The sequence below is a fragment of the Equus quagga genome, chromosome 14 (assembly GCF_021613505.1).
Source record: "Equus quagga isolate Etosha38 chromosome 14, UCLA_HA_Equagga_1.0, whole genome shotgun sequence".
NCBI lineage: Eukaryota > Metazoa > Chordata > Mammalia > Perissodactyla > Equidae > Equus > Equus quagga.
The window spans coordinates 27,520,227-27,540,207 of NC_060280.1; the positions used below are offsets into that span (position 1 = coordinate 27,520,227).

General features: G+C 57.6%; 1 protein-coding gene across 3 annotated transcripts in view; it reads right to left on the bottom strand.

Moving 5' to 3' along the window:
* PDE2A (phosphodiesterase 2A) overlaps window positions 1-19,253 on the bottom strand; it is a 63,105-nt gene extending 43,852 nt beyond the window's left edge. For 2 of the 3 annotated variants that reach the window (XM_046637580.1, XM_046637577.1), the window contains exon 1: window positions 19,112-19,253. In XM_046637580.1, coding sequence (XP_046493536.1) covers window positions 19,112-19,231 — 120 coding nt within the window. In that variant the 5' untranslated portion in view covers window positions 19,232-19,253. Of the gene's footprint in view, window positions 1-7,729; window positions 7,792-19,111 lie in introns of all 3 variants that reach the window. The other variant, XM_046637579.1, reaches the window with a different exon arrangement.
* Between the last annotated feature and the right edge of the window lie 728 nt (window positions 19,254-19,981).

Below are 19,981 nucleotides of genomic sequence, written 5' to 3' on the forward strand. Positions count from 1 at the left end.
CTGTGGGGGAGGGGCAAGTGGGGAGTAACTGTGTAATGAGTATAAGTTTCAGTTTTGCAAGATGAAAAAGTTCTGGAAAATGGTTGCACATCAATGTGAACATACTTAACGTTACTATACACTTAAAAATGGTTAAGATGATATTTTATGTTATGTATATTTTACTACAATTAAAAATTTTTAAATATATACCTCAGGAAAGAAAAATGAAAAAAAAAAGATGTGAGGGAGAGGGCTAGATGAATTAAATGGGCCCAAATCTTGATAGCTGTTGGATTTGGGTAATGGGTATATGGCAAGTTTATGGTATTATCTTCTCTACTATTGTGTGCTTAAAATATTTCCTAGTAAAACAATGTTACTCTCTCTTGACCTCACGCCTCTTTCTAGCAACTCCACCCTTCTCTGCATCCCTTCACAGCCAAATGTCTCCGGACGGCTGACCATGCTGTCTTCACCTCTCCCTCACACCCGCCCAGGCCATCTGGCTTCTGGCCCCACCCCGTCAGACGTGGTCCTTGCCAGGCTGACTAGAGCACATGGACCGGCGCAGCACAATCCCAGTTCCCATCTTACCTGACGGGGCAGTAGTACCCCTCCCCCTTGACCCTCTCCCCTCCCGTGGCTTCTGGTTTCACACTCTGGTGGTCGCCACCTCCCTGGCCTCTCCTCCTCTGTCTCTTTGCTGCTCCTCTTCACCTTCCCAGCCTCTAGACAAGGAGCACGCAGGGCTTGGGGCTCAGTCCTCAGTCCCGCCTCTTCTCTCACTATGCTCTCTCCCTAGGTCATCCCAACCAGGTCTGTGGCTTAATAAACCATCCATGCCTGTTGACTCCCAATAGAACCCCAGCCTGGCTCTTGCTGCCCACTGGACATCTTCACCTGGATGTTTGACTCATGTCAGAACAGGTCTCTTCACTTCTGCCTCCTTGCCCTTCCCGTCCCACTAACCCTGACCTTCCCCCAGTCCACCCATCTCAGCAACATCTCCACTGTCCATCGCTTGGTTCTTCAAGCCAGAAACCTGGGCGCCATCCTGTCCCTCCTCTCATTCATCAGCAAGTTCCATCATTTCTGCCTCCCAAATATCTCCAAAGCTTGTCCATTTTTCTCCAACACTTCTACCACCCCTGAGCCCAGCACCGCCGTCTCCCGGCTGGGCGGCTGCAGTAGCCTCCAACTTGTCTGCCTGCCTCCCCCCGGTCCCTCCAACTCAGCCCCCACATACATTCTGCAGCCAGAGCAAATTTTCCAGAAATAAAGCCAGAGTTGGTCTATAGATTGAAGGCAAAAGTAATACAGAATATTCAATACTCAAAATAATAGTTTTATTAGATAGCATTTCCAGTCCCAGAACCCCGCGCCTGCAGAGTGCTGTGCATTATCACCGAGGCGTTAATTCTGAAGTTCCCTTACCCTTGAAACAATGTGATACTAAAAGTGAATGAATGGAATAAAAATTTTTATGAGTCAAAAAACTCTCCCCCATAAATTAGACCACGTCACTCCCCTGTCTGAACCCATCAGGGTCTTCCCATGACAGCGTCATACTCAGTGTCACATGTTCACATTTCACATTGTCACACAGCACCACACATTCAATGTCAGGCTCAGGGTCACCCAGCAACACAAACTGGTTTTCACGCACTTGATGTCACTCCATGTCACACCCTTGGGTGCACACTCAGCCTCACTATATCCTAGGCTTGGGGCAGCACACGCTCAGTTTCACAATTCAGTTTCAGACACGTGAGCCACAAACTCAGGACCAGAGTGTCTGTCATTCAACCGTGTTTATATATTTGATCCTCATACTGTCACACCCTTAGTGTCACACGTGGTATTACTCAGCATCACACAGTCGATGTCAAACAGTGTCACAGTGTCACATTATCACACTCAGTGGCACATTCACTGTCTCACACAGTCTTCGACAAGTGGTGTCACACACTTAGTATCACTCAGTGTCACACACTTAGCCTCACACTCTGTGACTAACCTATTCTCCACATAGTATCCCATGATTGAGGTCACATACTCGATATCACACAATGTCACAAGCTCAGTGTCACACACTCAGTAGAACACCCACTGCCCCGTAATCGGTGTCTCAGTGTCACCCTTGGCATCACCCTGGGTCCCACAAGCTCCCCCCACCCCCACCCCGCTGGGCACAGGAGCTGCTGCCCCATGTCAAGGCTGTTTCCTGTTGTTGTGCTTGGAGTCCTCAGCCACTGCTTGTTCCTTCAAGGATTTCCTGTTGTCAGGGCCCCAGTCAGGCCTGGCCCAGCCTGGGATACACAGCCCAAAGCCCTAGAGCCGGCCAGTGGGATCCCCGGCCCGCTGCCCCCCTCATTCTGGCTGGGCCCATGGGATTTTCCCCCATTCAGTCAACCTGGACCCCATGTGCCTGGGCTTGTGCTGGCTCCACTGAAGGGAGGTGCCCTCCAGGCCCTGCTCCCCTCCTAGGGTGCCCAGGCCGGGGCTCCCCAGGAGGGGGGCTCCTGGGCAGTCAGGAAGAAGTTGTCTACACTGTCTGAAAAGCTTGGGACGAGACCTTAGCTGGTCTATGTGGCTCAGTCCCAAGCTGCTGGGAGCAAGAGAAGGACAGATGGTGGAAGGTGGAAGACAAAGGGTTTGGGGGTCACAGAGTTAGGGAAGTCTTCCCAGAGGAAGCCAGCGGAGAGCTGGGAGATGTGAGGAAGAGGAAGAAAAGGCATCCCAGACAGGGGCACCAGACAGTGGCAAAGGCTAGGAGGCAGGAAGCGGGAGGAGACAGGGCTGAGAGGGATGAAGACAGGAACGGGAGAAACGGGAGGTTATGTTGTGGGATTTGGAGAAAAATAGTTGGTTTCCTTCCTATCAGCTCCCTCCTCTCCCCAGACCAGCGTTCAGGTTCTGCCTCCAGCAGGAGCCTCAGGGCACGCCCTTCCTGGCCCTGCCTTGGGGGGCCCCACAGAATGCCCCCCGGTGGCTGCCAAACCCCCTCACCTCCTGCCCTAGACCAGCCCGCAGGAAGGACACGCGGAGGCCAGCGCACGCTCCCCACACGGCCTGGCCTGAGATAAATATTTCCCGGGAAACGGAACTTGTTCTTTCTGTGTTTACAGCCAAGGGCCAGGCAGGGTGGTGGGGGAGGTGCCAGCCAGAGGAAGCTTGTCCTCGGGCCCAGAGTTTCCAGCCCAGCACTGCCTCAGACCTGCTGTGTGCCTCTGAGCCAGTCCCTGCCTCTCTCTGAGCCTCCATTCCAAGCCCTCAAGGGGGCTGGCCCTCCCTGGCCCTTAGCCTGCCCAGAAGCCTGGCCCTGCCTCAGCTTGTGTCTTCTCTGGGTGTGAGTCCCTGCTGCTTGATGCCTCCCCCTTCAGACTAGGCTTCTCTGATGGCGGGACCTCTGTCTGCCCATCTCCACCTTGTCCTCTGTCAGTCAGGGGTGTGGACAGATGGACAGACAGAGAGACAGGCTGGGGTGGCAGCTGAGACTGCCTCCCTGGCCCCAGGTCCCTGCATACCCCGGGCCTGTACAGCCTGACAGGTGGGCATGGGCAGATGGCAGGGCCTCAGGGCCCCCATGGATGCCAGATGCTATGGCCAACTTGTTGGCAGCAGCTCCCCCGGGGCCATGGGGCATCATCGAGGCCGCTTGCTCCTGATGTGCAGAATCCAGGAGGAGGCTGGCACATCTGTCAGTTAGGAGCACTCACTCAAGAATTTTTAAAAAAGCCTGAAAAGCGCTGCTTGGAGCCGCCCTTCCAGCCTCAGCCCAACGCTCCCTACCCAGAAGCCTGGATTCCACTGACACATCGGGCCTCCTCCCATGGAGACCTGGACCATCCTGCCCACATACAAGCTGCTCCTGTCCCCTGCAAAGCTTTCTAAGCCCCCATGACGATCTTCCCTTACAGCACCACCCCGGCTCCTGCCCTGCCCATCGCTACCCCACCACACTGGGCCACTGATGCACCACTGGCGGCCTCAGCCTCCCCTCAGACTCTGGGACCAAGCATTCCTCAGCCCAGGACCCAGGGGCAGAGAGGTTGTGAATCTGGGTCCCCAGCACCGGGCCAGCCTCCTGCAGCCCCCTCTGGGGCTGGGTCCTTGTTTCAGGCTCCTCTATCTGCTTATTCCCAGTCCTGTGCTGGTCCTTGTTGTCCTCTCAGAAGCTGACCACACGGACCTCTCTGACTATCCAGCTGATCTCCGGCCTCATCAGTCAGTGACCTTGGCCCTCCCCATCCTTCAAAGTTCCAAGGCCATCTCCTCCAGGAAGTCTCCAAGACTGCCCCTAATCCAGCAACTTCTCTCTTCTTGGAACTACTCCCGCTCTGTAACAGACATTCTCATTTGATCAAGAAGCATTTATGGAGGATCTACTATATACCAGGTCTATGCCAAGCCCCACGTGGGCCCAGGAGAGACAAAGGAGGCTCAGCCTTGGTTCTTACCCCCAAGGTGTTTACAACAAAAGCACATATAACCACATGAGGTGAGAAGTTACCCAACTGTAAGTTCAGGGCAGCCTGGGGGCTGAGAGTGCCCAGGAAGGAGGGCAGACTGACTTGACTCGAGGTTGAGGGAGCAATCTGAGAGGACTTCCAGAGGAGGTGACATCCACTCCAGGACTTGAAAAGGGAGTAGGTGGAGAAAAAAGAGAAAGGTACTTCAGAGAGGTCAGTGTGAGAAAAGGCAGGGAGGCTGGGAAGAGCTTGCATCTGGGGGCAAAAGGTAGACATGAGGGGTCCAGCAGGCAGGGCCAGCAACGCTGTGGTCTTTACTTATGCTGTGGGCAGTGATAGACGAGCCAGAGCTGGGCAGCACATTAGGGTGCTTAGTATAGGTACCCTTGCCCTTGTCCACGTCTGCCTCTTCCCCTGCCCCTGCCCTAGCGAGGGCTCCCAAGCCCCCATCCAGGCCCTGAGAGCCAGCACAGAGAAGGCACGGACCCAGTGTGCTCAGTTCACTACTTGAACTGCCTCAGCCCCGACATCCAGGGAGAGTGACGGCCCTGACCCTGAAGGCAGACTCTGGGCTGAGCCTGAAGAGCCCCTCCTCAGGCCAGCGCTGGCACAAGGGCCAGGGAGCCGTCCCAAGAGGGTGTGCTGAACAGACAACCGCTAGGTGGGGATGGTGCCGGCAGCCCTGCTCCGCCGGCTGCCACGCTGCCAGTGCCAGGAGAGCATGCCGTGCCCAGAGAGCCTCCAGGAACCCCAGCCCAGCCCCTCAGTGCACCCTGTCCCACAGGGGCACAGCCTCGGCCCAACTCCAAGGATCTCACCTTGGAGGGAAGCAGGGAAGGTGCCACCTCCCTCCAAGGACCCGCGCTGGGCCAGGCCTGGGCCAGGCACCTCACATACTGTCTTTGTAAACTTCTCCCAACAGCTCTGCTGCGCTTACGTCCAATCATGATGGAGCTTCTTATCCCCTTTTGACAGGTGAGGAAACTGATGCTCAGGCTGGCTAGGGGACTGGCCCAAGGTCACACCTAGGAAGTGGTGAAGCGGGGACTTGAACTCATGCCAATCCAACCCCACAGTCTGTCCACTGGATGAGGCCATCGTGTCTCCCTCACCTGCACCCTGACAGGAGGGCTCCTCAGCAGTCTCTCCAGCCCTTCCTCTCTCTCCCTACGGCTGTCTCCATAGTCTGAGCAACACCCTAAAGTCCCTACTCTCTCCAGCCCTGTCCTTTCTGTGTTGGGGAGTCCCCCAGGGTGGCAACCCGTCTCTCCCCAACAGGGCTGAGCGTAGGCCTGGGCACTCGGGAGGGGGTGCTCCTGAACCCAGAAATAGAGCAGCCTCTGCCAAGAGGCCAGGCAGACACCTGCCATCTTCGGGTGAGTGTGGGGTTGGGGACAGGACAGAGCTGAGAGCTGAGGGGCTCACAGCCTAAGATCCTCAGTCTGAGGGAGGAGGCAGCAGGACCCAAGCAGGAAAGGCCGAGGGAGAACAGAGGGATGGGAGCAAATGGGGGTCATCCAGCAAGGCGGCCGGTGGGAGGGCAAGGCTTGGGGGCTGGGAAGGAGGGGCAGAACTTGAACTTGCAGGAGCAGGGCCAAGGGCCTAGGCAGAAGAGGTTGTGCACAGAGGCACAGACAAGGAGCCTGGGCCTGGCTTCTTCCCTTGGGGCCCAGCTCCCATTGCCCAGGAGGGTCCCAGCTTCTCCAAAGGCCTCTCCCTCCCAGCTTCCTGGGAGGATGAAAAATCCAGTCTTTCCTGGCAGGTGGCAGTGGCTGCTGAGACGCTGTTGGCTCCCAGGAACACCATCTGTCCCAGCTTTGGGGGGAGCCCCCACCCCACGGGAAATGCCATGGCCATAAATAAATTAATAACGACTTTCCAGGCCCCCCTCCTCTCCCTTCCCCAGCTCCCAGCAGTAGGGACCTTCTCAGGGCTTGGCCCTACGTCCCAGCAGTGAGCCCACGCTGAGCCCCCTGGGCACCAGGCCCTGTGTGGGCGTCCTCTTTCCCATCTTACCAGAGGGCAGGGAGAGACGGAGAGTCAGGCACGAGACACATCTGGGCTCCACTCTCAGTTCTGCCCCTGATTCACTTCCTGTGTGATCCCGCTGCACCTCAACTTCCCCAATTGTGAAAGGAGAATAAGAAGAGCCATGCCTCATACAGAGGTTGTGAGGACTAAACAGGGGAGTTCCTAGCACAGAGGAGGGGCTAACACAGCAGCAGCCTCCGCTTCCTCTCAGCCAGGCCTGGGCACGAGAGTGGGTTCATGCCACGTGGTCCAATTTTACACACACCCCTCCTCTGTGCCAATCTTTTCCGTCCCCAGCCCAGCCCATCTGCCCCTCAAGGCCCCTCTGAGCACTGAAGATTCCTACGAGGCACCCCAAAGGCACAGTCAGGGACTGGGGATGTCACCCCGCACTCACTGAGGCCTCACTGGGCACCCTCTGGAGGGCGGTGGGAGACTCAGGAATGAAAAGCGCACAGTGCCCTGGTCAAGGAGCTCAGAGTTCAGAGAGGAAGACATACAGAGTCACGTAATGGAGAAAACAGGGCGCTCACGGCACAGACAGCAGAACGCCCAGCGTCTGATTGCCAGGGTAGGAGAGCTCAGAGGAGGGAGCGCGAGGGGCAGGGAGGGCTTCCCAGAGGAGGGGAGGCTAGAGCTGAGCCCATAAGGATTTGGGAAGCTGAGGGGGGAAGAGGCCAGCAGGAGCGGTTCTGGGGAGGCAGAACGGATGAAGGGGGGACGGTGGCCTGGCTGGGGTTATAGAGGGAGCAGGAGGATGGGGAGCACGGAGAATTTTTGAGCAAGTGACAAGTTCAGGTTTGCATGTTAGAAAGATCCTTCTGGCAGCCACACGTGGGATGGGGGCAGCTGAAAGCAGACAGCCAGTGAGCCGTCCAGGGAAAAGATGACCAGTCCCCAGGACAGGCAGCGGGAATGGAGAGGAGGTGAGAAATTCATGAAATACTTAGGGCAGAGAACCAACAGGGAATTGTTGGATGAGGGTGAGGAGGACGAAGGAGGAGTCTCAAACGACTCCCAGGTAGTTTGGGAGGAGGGTGAATCCTCAGTGGGAGGGACCCCAGGCAGGAATAGGGTGGGGGAGGCAGTCTCCGTGTGAGGGGACCCTAGGCTGGAGGGGATGGGGCTAGGATTCGGCTCCAGCCTCCCAGTCCTCCCAGGGGTGGGGGCAATGCTCAGGCTGACCCCCGGCCTGTGCCCCCACGCCCCCAAGCCCACCCACTCCTCCCTCCGCTGACTCTCACCTCCAGTTGGGCGTCTCTACTCCCTGGGAGCACTGGCTCCTGTGCAAGGAGGTCCCGGCCAGCTGTAGAGACAAGAAGGCCAGGAGCTGAGGCCAGGCAGGCCTTCTCCCCTGCACCCAGCCTGCCCGCCACCCCAGCCCCAGCAGGCCCCGGCCTCCTGTCTCCCATAGGCAGCCTCCGTCAGAGAGCCTTGTCTGATCGCACCCTGCTCTCTCCCCACTCTCCCTTCTTGCTCCCTGCCCTCCGTGGGCACTTCTGGTTCTGGTGTATTCTCTGCCCCTTGCTTGACTCTGAGAACTGAACCGAGCTCTTTCTTTCAGCCTGGGGCTCCTCAGGAGTGGGAACGACCACATTCTTACCCCTTTGAGACCCCCTCCACTTCTGCTTCTCTCCAGGGAGATTCACTACTCCTCTCAAAACCTCAGTTTCCCCACCTAAAAAGTGGGATGAGTAATGTCCCACTCACTCAGTCCCTGGGGGGGCCTTGCAGCAGAGGTTGCTGTGAATCCTAAACAAATGTGATCCTATGTGTGAGCCCCCACCTCAGCCTGGTGCCCAGTCATCTGGGCTCCAAGTGGACCCTCCAGCCTGCGTCCCCTCAGCACCACTTCCAGGGCTCCTCAAATGCTGGCAGACGTATGGGGGACCCGCTCACTGGTTCTCCGGGAGCCGGCCACCCAGGTAGTGTACAGAACCCCAGCCTCTCTGAGAGGCACTGCCCGCAGCCGGCGGCCCCTCCCCACCCCCACGTGACAGGCAGACCCAGGCATGGGATGGGCACAGGCGCGGGATATTCTGAGCCTGGCTTCATTCCCGTCAGCTGCTGGCCGCCATGCCAGCCTGGCGCGGGCGCAGGGGCTGATTTGATTTGGCAGCTTCGGAAGCATGTGGTGGGAAGGGGGAGGGGAGGGGGATGAGACACCCATCCCTGCTAGGAAATAAACAGCCTCCAGCGCTCAGCAAGCTGGGGGGGTGGGTCTGTGTTCCCTGCCTGGTGCCCCCCTCTTCTCATCCAGGCTCTGGACGCCTTCCCACGACTGCTGGAATCTGTGACTCTCCTTGGGTCACCATAGGGGTGACAGTAGCTGCACCTGGTGTGTGGATGCTTGTGGCGTGGCTGTGGGTGGCTGTCTGGTTGTCCCACATGTCCCTATGTCCTGTGGGGTCTCCCTGCCCGGCTGTGCATGTAGCTGGGCCTGAGTGTCGCAGGATCTCTGGGTCTGTGTGCAGGGCGATAGTCTAGAGGTGGCCATCTCCCACGGTGACAGTGACCACATGGCTGGGCTTCTACAGGGGACTGACTGCAGCCCAGGGCGTGACAAGGTCACCCGTGTGCCTGAGTCCACTGTAGGGCCTGGTGTGCACTGGCTCCGGCCTGTTCCTTCCCTCTGTGCGATGACCCTGCTAACCCAGCGTGTCCGGCAGAGGAAATGACGAGGGCGGAGATAAGCACCTGACCCCAGGGCCCAACCCTTTTGTCCACAACCCTCAACGGTGGTCCACCCACGGCTGCCCCGGGACGGTCCCTCCCCCTCCTGAGAGGAGGCAGTGCCAGCTTCACTTGATTCTCCAACTGCCCCTCAGACCTCTCCTCCTCTCCTGGAGAGCTCCTGCCCTCTGCCCTGGGAGGCGGACAGGATGAGGGGAGTCTCGGCTATGCCCTCATAGTGCCTCCATAATTCCACCCCGGCCTCAGCGTTTACCAGCCTCCTGCCTCCCCCACAGTCAGAGCAGCCCAGCTCACCCTCCCAGCGGCCCGGGAATCTACGCCACCCCAGTAATATGCTGCTGGCATCCTGGGGGCCTCCAGTTGCAGAACTGCTGCTGGAGCATCAGGGGCTCTGGTTCTCTAACCTCTGCCCTGACAGGTCAAGGACGTGAGGTCAGACTGGGACCTAGTCCTAAAGGGTCCACAGGCCAGAGTTATGCCCCAGACACCAGGCAGGAGGTCAGGGTAGGGTGGAGCCAGCTTTGGGGAAGACACAATGTCTCATCTGTCACCGCCTCCCCATTGTCCCACTGTCCTCTGGGGACCACAGGGCTCTCCCCACCCAGCCACAGGAAGCTGAGCCCCTCCTAGAGACAGAAGGAGGGGACAATGAAAGAAGGGCAAGGACTAGGGGGAGACTCAACCATGCCTTTGGGGACACAGAGGAGGAACCTAGGCTCAGAGAACTCAGTTATCACAAAGGGGCTAGTGGGATGGAGACAGTCTGTAGAGAGGTCCGGGGGAGCTTCCTGGAGGAGGTGTGTGGTGCCTCACAAAAGAGAACACTATGTTTGAGGACAGTCTTCTAACTATGCAATACAGATTTTCACCTGGGACTTGTATGTAATCATGCATGTACTTGCATGTGCCTGTGTGTCCCTATGTGCACGGGTGTGCACCTCAGTCACAGAGTCCTGAGCTCTGGTCTGTATCCCAAAGGCAGAGTTTGCCCAAGATAGGGGTCAGCCAGGCAGCAGACACAGTGACAGAGAAGGGCATAGTCTGGGCAAAGAAGAGGAAGGACAGACAGCTCAGGGCTGAGGCGAGAAGCCTGTCAAGCCGGTCATAACACAGTCAGTCCTCAAACCCTAGATGCCTGATGCCAAGGGCAGTCTTCTCCTGTGACCCGGGGTCTGCCACAACCTGCTATGCAACTTCAGACAAGACGTTCCCCTCTCTGAGCTTCTTTCTTCATCTGAAGAATAAAAGGGTTGGACCTGATGATCTCCTAGGGCCCTTCCAAGTCTAACAATCTTCTGAGAGAGACTGACACACAGAGACAGCCAGAGACGGAGACTTACAGGGGTGGGGAGAGAGCCCGAGTGGAGGGATGGGACAGCGGGAAGAAGAGCGGCAGAGTGCAGAGAGAGGAGAACCCCAGGGAGGCCCGCTGTGGGCTGGGCAGCTGGGGAGGGGCTCCCTGCTGGGGACCCGGTCCTCAGGGCCAACACAGGATGTGGTAGACAATGGAGCCTTGTGGATGTCAGGGAGCTGCTGTCGCCAGCCCACCTGCCTTCTGGGCTGTGGGAGGAGAAAGATGGAGGGGTGACAGACAAGGGCTCAGCCCCCCTAACCTGAGTTCTGCCTGCACTCCTGTTCCCTAGGTGTTCCAGGGGAAAGGGGCGAGCTGCAGGCAATGGGGAGCCCCCAGGACTGGGAATCAGGAAGCTGGATTTTAGGCCCTGCTGTGCCGTGTGACCTGGGCCAGCTCCCAGCCTCCATCACCTGATCTGTGAGCCCACCGGGCTGGGACTTGTGCAGTGGTACTGAGCTTCTGAGGGAGCCAGCAGGGCCGGCTCTCTAGAGGGCCGAGATCCTTCTCTCTGGCCTGGATGCTGTCTCCCCAACTGTGGTGTGGGTGCTGACGCACGTGCACAACTCAAGAGGCAGCAAGTTGCTGCACAAATGGGCTGGCCTTGTGCCAGCTGGGCCGTGGGCCCATGCTGCACGGGAGCACCCATCGGTCATCAGCTCCCAGGCTCCCTGCGCTGGGACCCCCCCCCTTCCTTAGGCCCTTCTCACAGCCACCCCCAGGGCACAAGCAGGGTGCTCCCTCCTCAGCCTGCACTCAAGGAGTGCTGAAGGGTCACCGTCCGATGCCCACACTGTCCTTCTGGCTGCCCTGGCCTCTGCCCTAGTCGGAGGCCCTTTGTACTTGGGGCCCTCACACGCAGGGGTTCATGCACTTCCGTGTCCGTGTCCAGGAAGCGTTCATGTCCTGTTTTCCCCCTCAGGCCCGAGCTGCCCGGGAAGTGGGGGGTGAGCAGGCCTCTCCTTCCTTCACTGTCAACATTCCTGCACAGAGACTCGAGGGGCTGGGAGGAAAGGGCACTCCTCTCTCTGCCATAGTCTGAAATGGTTGAGGAACGGAGGCAGGGGGATGAAGGAAACGACCCCTTAGCCCGCAAGCTTAGGGAGTGGCAGATCTCACACGTGAACACACCCATTCTGCTGTGGCCTGAGAAACAGCCCATTGACCCAGGTTGAGAGGGGCTCGCTCCCCACTAATGCCAGCCCAGCCCCTCCTGCCCTCCCTCACTGGGGGTGGGGGCCACCCACGATCCGAGCTGTCTCCATTGCTTCTTGTTATGTTTTTAATAACTGAACATCAACATTAACAAGGCAGGTGGTTGCAGCTCTTCCCAGCAGCCCCATTTAGAATCATTGAATCATCAAATCATCAAATCCTAGAATCCTGGATTCACAGAATGTCCGCATCTTCAGCTCCTGGCATCTCAGCATCTTAAAGTCACAGAATGTCGGAATCACACCACCATGCACCCACACAGCCCCGGCCGGGAGCTGAGAGCCGTGGCAGGCTCGAACCCCACAAACTGACTCTGATTCTCAGTTACACATCCCTAGAGCTCGAGCTCACACACCCCTGGAGATATTGACCCCCCCCCCCACTTCCTCCTTCCAGGTGAGAAAGGCAGCCCAGAAAACGGCCATGTGCAAGATTACCAGTGGGAGCCAAGCAATGCCCAACCCCGTGACTGCAAAATGGGACCTCAACATTCTGGTGTCCAAGAAATGGGGAAACTTTTACATTCTGAAATATGTTCATGCCTTAGTATCTGAAGGATTGGCTCCAAGACCCCCGCAGATACCAAAACCCCTGGATGCTCAAGTCCTTTATATTAAATAGTGCAGTATTTGCCTATAACCTACCCACACCCTCCCATATACTTTAAATCATCTCTAGATTACTTATAATACCAAATACAATGGAAATGCTATGCAAATCGTTATACTGTATTGTTTAGGGAATAATAACAAGAAAAAAGTCTATACATGTTCAGTACAGACACAACCATTGTCTGCCTTTTGAACCTCAATTGGTTGAATCCAAGGGTGTGGAGCCCCCAGATAGAAAGGGCCAAAGGGCCGATTGCACTGGCATTTATGTCGGGGTGCCACTGCTCTTTCAGCCCTGCTCACTTGCCTTCACCCTCCCTCCCGGCCCTCCCACACTCTTCCTGCTCCCCCCTCCACCGCCACTGGGTCCTTTAGCCAGCACCTCATCCCTCAGCCCCTCTTCCCTCAGCTCCTGCAACTCCCTCGCCCTTCCCCCTCCGCTAGGTCTGCACCTCAGAGTAGGGGACAGAAAAAGCAAAATGCCTGCCACCTGAAGCTACTGGCCAGAGGACAGACTCCCCAGAGGAAGTGCCCTGCACACAAGACTGGAAAGTCCTGGAGCCCCTGGGGGTCCAGCCACACCAGAGGCGGCAGCTTCAAGGGAGCCAAATCCCAAGTGGAGGGACACAGTTAAGGCTTAGAATTGATATTAGAACCACCACTGTATGTTTAGCATTTTCATACATTTACATTTTAACTCACTTTGGAATGTACTCATACATTTTTGGATGTGAATTTTATTAAACATTACTTTTCACAGATTGTTTTAATTTTTTAATTCTGAACACTCTGCCCAGGGCAGACCCTGAGTGCCCACGCTATGAGAAGGATGCAGTGGCTGTAAGCGGCGTTCAGGTCTCCTGGTCTCCATTTAGCCTCAAAGCTCCTGACCTAGAAGGTCTTCCTGAGACCCTGTGGTCCTTAGAGGGCCGTGACACAGGCCCAGGCATCTGCCCTCAAACCCTGCCTTCCTTCACTGCCCACCATCCAGGGTGAGGGGGCATTCTCGCTCTCCCTTCACCTCTACAGCTGACCGGCTCCCTCCTCTACCCCTTGCCCCTCTGTCCCCACCCCTCCATCCTTGGCATTTCCCCCTCCCAGTCTCATCACCCCTTGTCTGGACCACCCTGTGCCAGTCTCTGTACAGCCACCCAGCCTCCAGCCTCACCCCTTCTATGCACTCTCCATCCCGTGGCCCAGGGGTTTCCCTAACAGTCCCTGCACTGCTTTCAACTCTTCCCCTAGTGCCCAGTTCCCTCTGGAAAAAATCCACATTCCTTAACATAGCTTGTAAGTCCTGCATAATCTGGCCCCTGCCAGGCTCACCAGCCTCGACTCTGGACGCTTCACCCCCAGGGACTCCCCCCCCACCGCCGGCAATTTTGTCGATTCAGCCACGCTGGCATCCAGGACCCAGCTCCATGGAACCGTGGGACCATGTGTCTTCCTCCCTCTGTCTGTCACCAGCTTCACCATTCTCTCCCTCTCTCTGTCTAGAACTTTCTCCTAGCTCAGCCCTTAGCTCTGAGCTTAGATATGTTTCTTCCTGGAAGCTCTCCAACTTGACCCTCCCTCCCACTCTGGGCTGAATCAGGGGCCCCTGCTCTGTCCCACCATGGCCCCCGAGTTTCTCTCCAGCACTGCCCTCACCATGCAATCTACCAGCATTGATCTTTGTCTGTGCCCCCTCCCCATCCCACCACCTGCCCACCGTCAGCCCTGGAACCTAGGTCTGTCTACCTGCCATGGGTAGATGCACTGGTGCTCAGACTTGGAGTAACATGTGGCAGAACTTTAAGGTCCACACCGTGCTTATCTCCACCCACCCTCTCTGATGGGCACACAGATGACCTCACTAAATGTCCCCTGATGGAGGCCTGGCAGTACACAGTGAGTGGCATGGACAGGCAGGGCTGTGGTTTCTCAGAGGAAGTGAGAGTCTCTGGGCTGGGATGAGGACTTCCTGGAGGAAGCATCTGGGAAGATCCTCCATGAGTCAGTCCTAAGACAGCAATTGAGGATAGGCCATAGGAAGTCCTCAGCCCAGCCCTATGGCCATCAGAGCAAACCATCAGAAGGGACCAGAGTCTGCAATGAGGGAGATCCAGTGGCCACAGCCCAGGACAGGGCTCCTGGAAGGGTTGACAGTGCATTCAGGGAAAACTTCCTGGAGGAGGGGTTACTTCTGGCTGGTTTGGGGCAGGGAAGTAGGTGGAGATGAATCGGGTTGGAGAAAGTGGTGAGAGACAGAGTTGTAGAAGAGAAAGCTCTACTCCTTCTTGTCCTTTACCCCTGAGAGGAAGGGGAGTTGGGAGGTAGATGGGCAGGAGGAGCAAAGAAGGCGGAGGCGGCATGGAGATAACATCAATGCGGACGCAACAGCGTTATGGATGGCTGGGGCTGGCAGGGAGCAGGTCCCCAGCTGTGGCTGGGAAACGTTTCCTGTCTCCTTGCCAGGGGGGTCATTAATAATCGTTTACCCGCCACAGGCAGCACGGAGGCCAGCCAGGAGCAGCATGGTGCTGGGGCCGGAGCCCAGCCTGGCGGTCAGGAGAGCTGTATTCTGGGATCAGCCCTGCCACCTTGCTGTGAAACCTGGACTAGTCACCTGACCTCTCTTGGTCTCTGGTAATGCTGGTAAAAGGAGGGTCTAAAGAGGAGGCTGCCTAAAGTCCCCTCCCTGCTCTGGGCCTCAGTTTCCCTAGATGGTAGCTGGGCTGCCAACCCTACAGGGGTTATAGACATCTGACGATCAAAATGAGCATCCAGACTATGCCAAGCCCAGCTCAGGACACACAGGATGGGCAGACCCAGCCCAGCCTCTGAAGAGCTCGCATTCTGGCGGGAGCCAGACCCCAATACTGCAGTAGGCATACCTGGAGCCTCACAGACCCAGGGGCTCACCAGGCTGGAGGAAACACAGAAGCGGGGGGCATCTGCCAGGGTCTAGGGGCTGACAGTGTGGCTGGGCCGGGAAGACGGGGTTTCTCAGACACCAAAGGTGGGAGCCCCAGGAGACCTATTTGGTCACTGCTATGACCCCAGCACCAAAAACTGTGGCTGCCCGGTGCATAGTCAGTTCTCGAAAAACGCTTTCAGACAACTGAATGAGTTAATCTGTTAAATGAGACATTTGTGAAAGGAGATTGGAATTTAGAAAGAACTGCCTAAAAGATGATGATGACAATGATGATGATTCCAGCCAAAGACAATCGGGTGGGAAAAGGTGACATGCAAGGTTGAGATGGCTGGAGGCCCAGAGATGGCCAGAAGCCCAGAGATGGCCGTCCGAAGCCAGACAGTATTGCTTGGGAAGGATCAGGCTGCCTTCAAGACCCCTTTTTCCAGTTGGCCCAGAATCTTCCTCAGCTCCAGGCCACATTTCTCCACCCACCCAAGGCCCTACTCAAGCCTTCCAGAGAACATTCTGGAATGTGATGCTGAGGCATCAGCCTCCAGCCCCTTCCCCTGACTGACTCTGATAGTCTCTGTGCCTTCCAACCGTAAGGTGTCCCGGCCTTTCATGCTCTCAAGTACCTGTCGGCAGGCTGCCCACCAAGGTTTCCCCAGAGCTTGCTCTGAGAGTATGACCTGGATCCTCCTACTGACTGGGACCTCCCCCATCAGACCAGAGGGTCCCCAAAGGTATGACCAGGCCTCCTTTTTCAGATAAGGGTCTCTGTGAGGACAGGGATTATTCCCCCCATCAGATACAGGGTCAACAAAAGTGGGACTAGATTGAGGTCCTCCTGGTTGTCTTCCAGCCCAGGGACCCTCCCAGGGGCCACACAGAGAAGGGAAGAGGACAGGCCAGCATGCGGAAGGGGGCGCATGGCTGCTCAGCACCCCGGAGATGATGTGGGCCAGGAAAGGTGCTGGGCCACCTGTGGTTGGCAAACTCACCCCACTCCAGGCACTGCCCAAGCTGCTCTTGCGCCAAGGAGGCATCCCCGGGGGGGGGATGACACCCAGGCCTCACTGCCGGCGCCGGGACCCCTCCCCTCTACGGAGCACTGTGAGGTGGTAGTAAACACAGTGACCCTGCGACACGTGCATCCTCTCCCCACCCCACTTCAAATCCCGGCCCCAAACACGAGACAGGCTAAGAGGAAAAGAACAAAGGTTCCCGGACTGCGACATCACTCGCCGCCCGCCTGTCGAGCGCTTGCTCAGCCGGAAACCCAAGACAAAGGCCTTGGTCAGAGTGAGGAGGATGAAGGGCAAAGGGTAGGCAGCCTGGCTTGGGGGGGCCACGTGAGAACGTCACTGGGCATCTCTGGGGACCTAACTGGGAGGGAAGCAAGGACAGGATGGCAGCCAAGCCCTCCCTGCACACACACGTCACTCCGCAAACATTTATGGGACACCTGCTGTATTCCACACACCCCAAACATTACATGCCCCGTTCCTCACCCCACACGCCTTCCGCACACACTCTCCTACCTCCTGCAGCACATTCCACAGCCCTCCTTACCGTGTCACCCCCACACACCCCTAGCTCACTGGACACCCCGCACACACACCCATAAACAGCTCTCAGGGAGAAAAGATCACATAATCCATGTGTCACACCAAAAAGTCACACAGCCCACACACCCACACTTCACATCACACTCACACTCAGCCTCCCACCATGCACCTCACACACCCCACACTCACTTCCCTAACCACAGACACACACATCCAATTAAATTCAATACACACACCACCCAGACAGAGACACACCCTGCATAGATAATGTGCACACTTAACGTCACACCAAAATGTCACACGTTTGTGGGCACACACAGCCCCTTGGCATAGACAATCCTGCCTGCATACTGCCTCCTCCCCACACCCACTTGGGCACACACACACACACACTCAGTCAACCAGCTGCTTGCCTTGGACCCCTCAGCCCTGGCTGCACTCTTTCCTACCCAGAGATGCACAAACAGCCACCACACAGACACATGACACTCAAACACCAACACACAGGTCCTAATATATTTCCCAAGCAAGCCCAGGATGTACCACAGTGACTCTAGGCCAGTCACCTAGGCTGCAAACACACTTGGGCACACACAGCCCCCTCCCCCACCAACCAAGACATCCAATGAAACCCTCGTCAGGCCCCTCCAGCGGCTCTTCTTGGCTACACACAACAGCCAATAACATACACAACCACACACAATCCCCCATGCAAGCTGCCCCTACCACAACTCCACCCCACAAGGACAGACACACAACCACACACAAAGTTCCCTACACGCACAACAGTCACACCTACAGCCACGGCTTCACACCCACAAGGCATCTCCTGAGCCACACACAGCATGCAATGCCACACACTCGCAATCCTCACACTCACCATAAGCCCCCACAAGTCCCCCCAGATAATCCCACTAGTGATGACACACAATACCACATGACACAACACACATGATCACACACAAGGCACACCCAACACATGCAACCCAGCCCCCCCCACCCCCCCCCCCCCCCCAGACTCCCCCAGCTCAGCACACCTCCTGTCACAGGTGACGGACACCAGATTGCAGTCTACACCTCCCCTCCCCCATCCCAGGCCCCTCGCTCTCCCCAGTCAAGACTAGGAGAGCAGGGACGAGGGGTTTATAAGTTATGAACCCCAGTACCCCAGCACATGATCCCCACCCACCTTAGACCCCTGGGCACCACCGAGGGACTGCACACTCCATGTTAGTCCCTTCCACCAGCGCCCAACCATGCCATGCCTGACAACATGGGGGCAGGGGCAGAGTGGGTGGAGGTCCTGGGGACACTGGCCTGGCACTCTGAGCCCACCTCCTCATCACCCAAAAGCAGAGGCAGATACAAGGGGAAGGGATGACCACAGAGAGAGAACCCCAGAACAAAGATAGAGAAATTGGGGGGAGTAAGAGACAGATGGAGAGAGGTGGTCACATGGGCAAAAGAGACCAAATGAGAGAGAAACAGAGGGGCAGAGAGAGAGGACACCCAGAAAGACTCCGAGAAGCCAGAAGAGAACCAAAGAATAAAGTAGGACCACCACACCCGGAGAGAAAAGAGAGGAGAGAGTGAGACCAGCTGGAAAAGACTAGGAGACCTCCTATACAGGAGGGAGGCGGGGAGGGAGGGAAAACGGGAACAGGGTGGGAGGGGGGCCTGCCAAGAAGGAGTGAAACCGTCACGAAAGAGGCATTTAGACCCTGGGGTCTGTTGGAGTCAGGACTGAAGTCCAGATGTTTGACTGGGAATCTGGGTGGGGTGCAGATGAGGCTGTGGAGCAGAGGTTCAGGGGCTTGGGGGGAGGCCTCAGCTCTGAGGTGGGCTCCTGGCTGAAAGCTGGGGGTTCAGTTGTTTTGGGTGTGTCTGGAGTCCAATATATATAGTCGGGGTTCAGGGGTTTGGGCAGGGGTCCTCCACTAATCTGGGAGGCAGGGGGTTCCGGGTTTGAACAGAGCTCTCGGTGTGGACTGGGGTCCCGCTGTGGACTGGGAGTTCAGTGCTTGGGATGGAGTCCCGGATCCAAAAGGGGTTCAGAGTCTGGGGTGAGGTTTGGAATGTGAGCTGAGGATTCAAGGGCTCCCAGAATGGGTTGCAGTCCCAGCACAGGAGTGGGATTCAGAAGTAGGGGAGGGGTCCCCACCCTGAGGAGGGTTCAGAGGTAGGGCGGACCACGGAGCCGTCGACTGCCTGCTCCGCGGAGGACCCAGCCGGGCGCTCGCCCGACACCCGGTTCTCCTCGTGCCCAGCGCGAGGGGCCCCCCTACCTGCAGGCTGTCGGCGCATGGCTGCGGCGGCGGCGGCTCGTCCGGCTTGAGGAAGACCTGCTGGCCCCGCCTGAGGAATTGGACAACAGCGATGAGGATGTGGTGCAGCACCAGGACCATACTCGCAGCCGCCCGCCCGCCCGGCCGCTGCGCTCGGTCAGCGCGTCCGCAACAGCTTCGCCGGGTCCGCACGAGTGTCCGCCCCAGCGCCGCCCCGGCCCGCCCACTCCCCGCCCCCCGACCGCCCCAGCCCCGCCTACCTGCCCGCAACCCTGGACAGCACCTCTCAGCTAGTGCGATCTTCGGACCCCCCCCATACCCCCGCCCCCGCCCCGAGAGCCCCCTACCAGCTCTCACTTCCCTCATCTCTCCGCTCTCAAGATTATTCCAGCTTCTCCGCTATTAGGATCCCCCGCCAGGGAGCCGGATCTCAGCCCTCGCTCCCTTCTCTTGCCCCTTCGCCACTCCTCTCACTACCTCGCAGGGGGCCTCGCAGAGCCCCCATCCTGTCTGATCACATCCTCTCCCCACCACTTAGAAAGTCCTGGAGCCAGCCAAGGCAGAGCCCCAAGGCTGAGACCAGCGCAGTGAAAAGGGGGTCCGGGGGGGGGGGGGGGGGAGGGGGGGAAGGAGCCGCTGACTCGATACAAGGAGCCCTGGGCTTGCTCCTCTTCCAGGAAAAAGCGAGAAGTCAGGGAGAATTTTAGAGGTCGCTCCGGGACGGACAGGCCCTGGGAGCAGTAGCAAATCTGTGAAGGAGACACGTGCGCACAGACACACGAGCGCACACGCAGACAGGCGCACCACTCCTGAGCGAGGGGTAGGGGCACCGGGCGCCCAGCGCTGGACAGACACGTCTGCGTTGGCGTC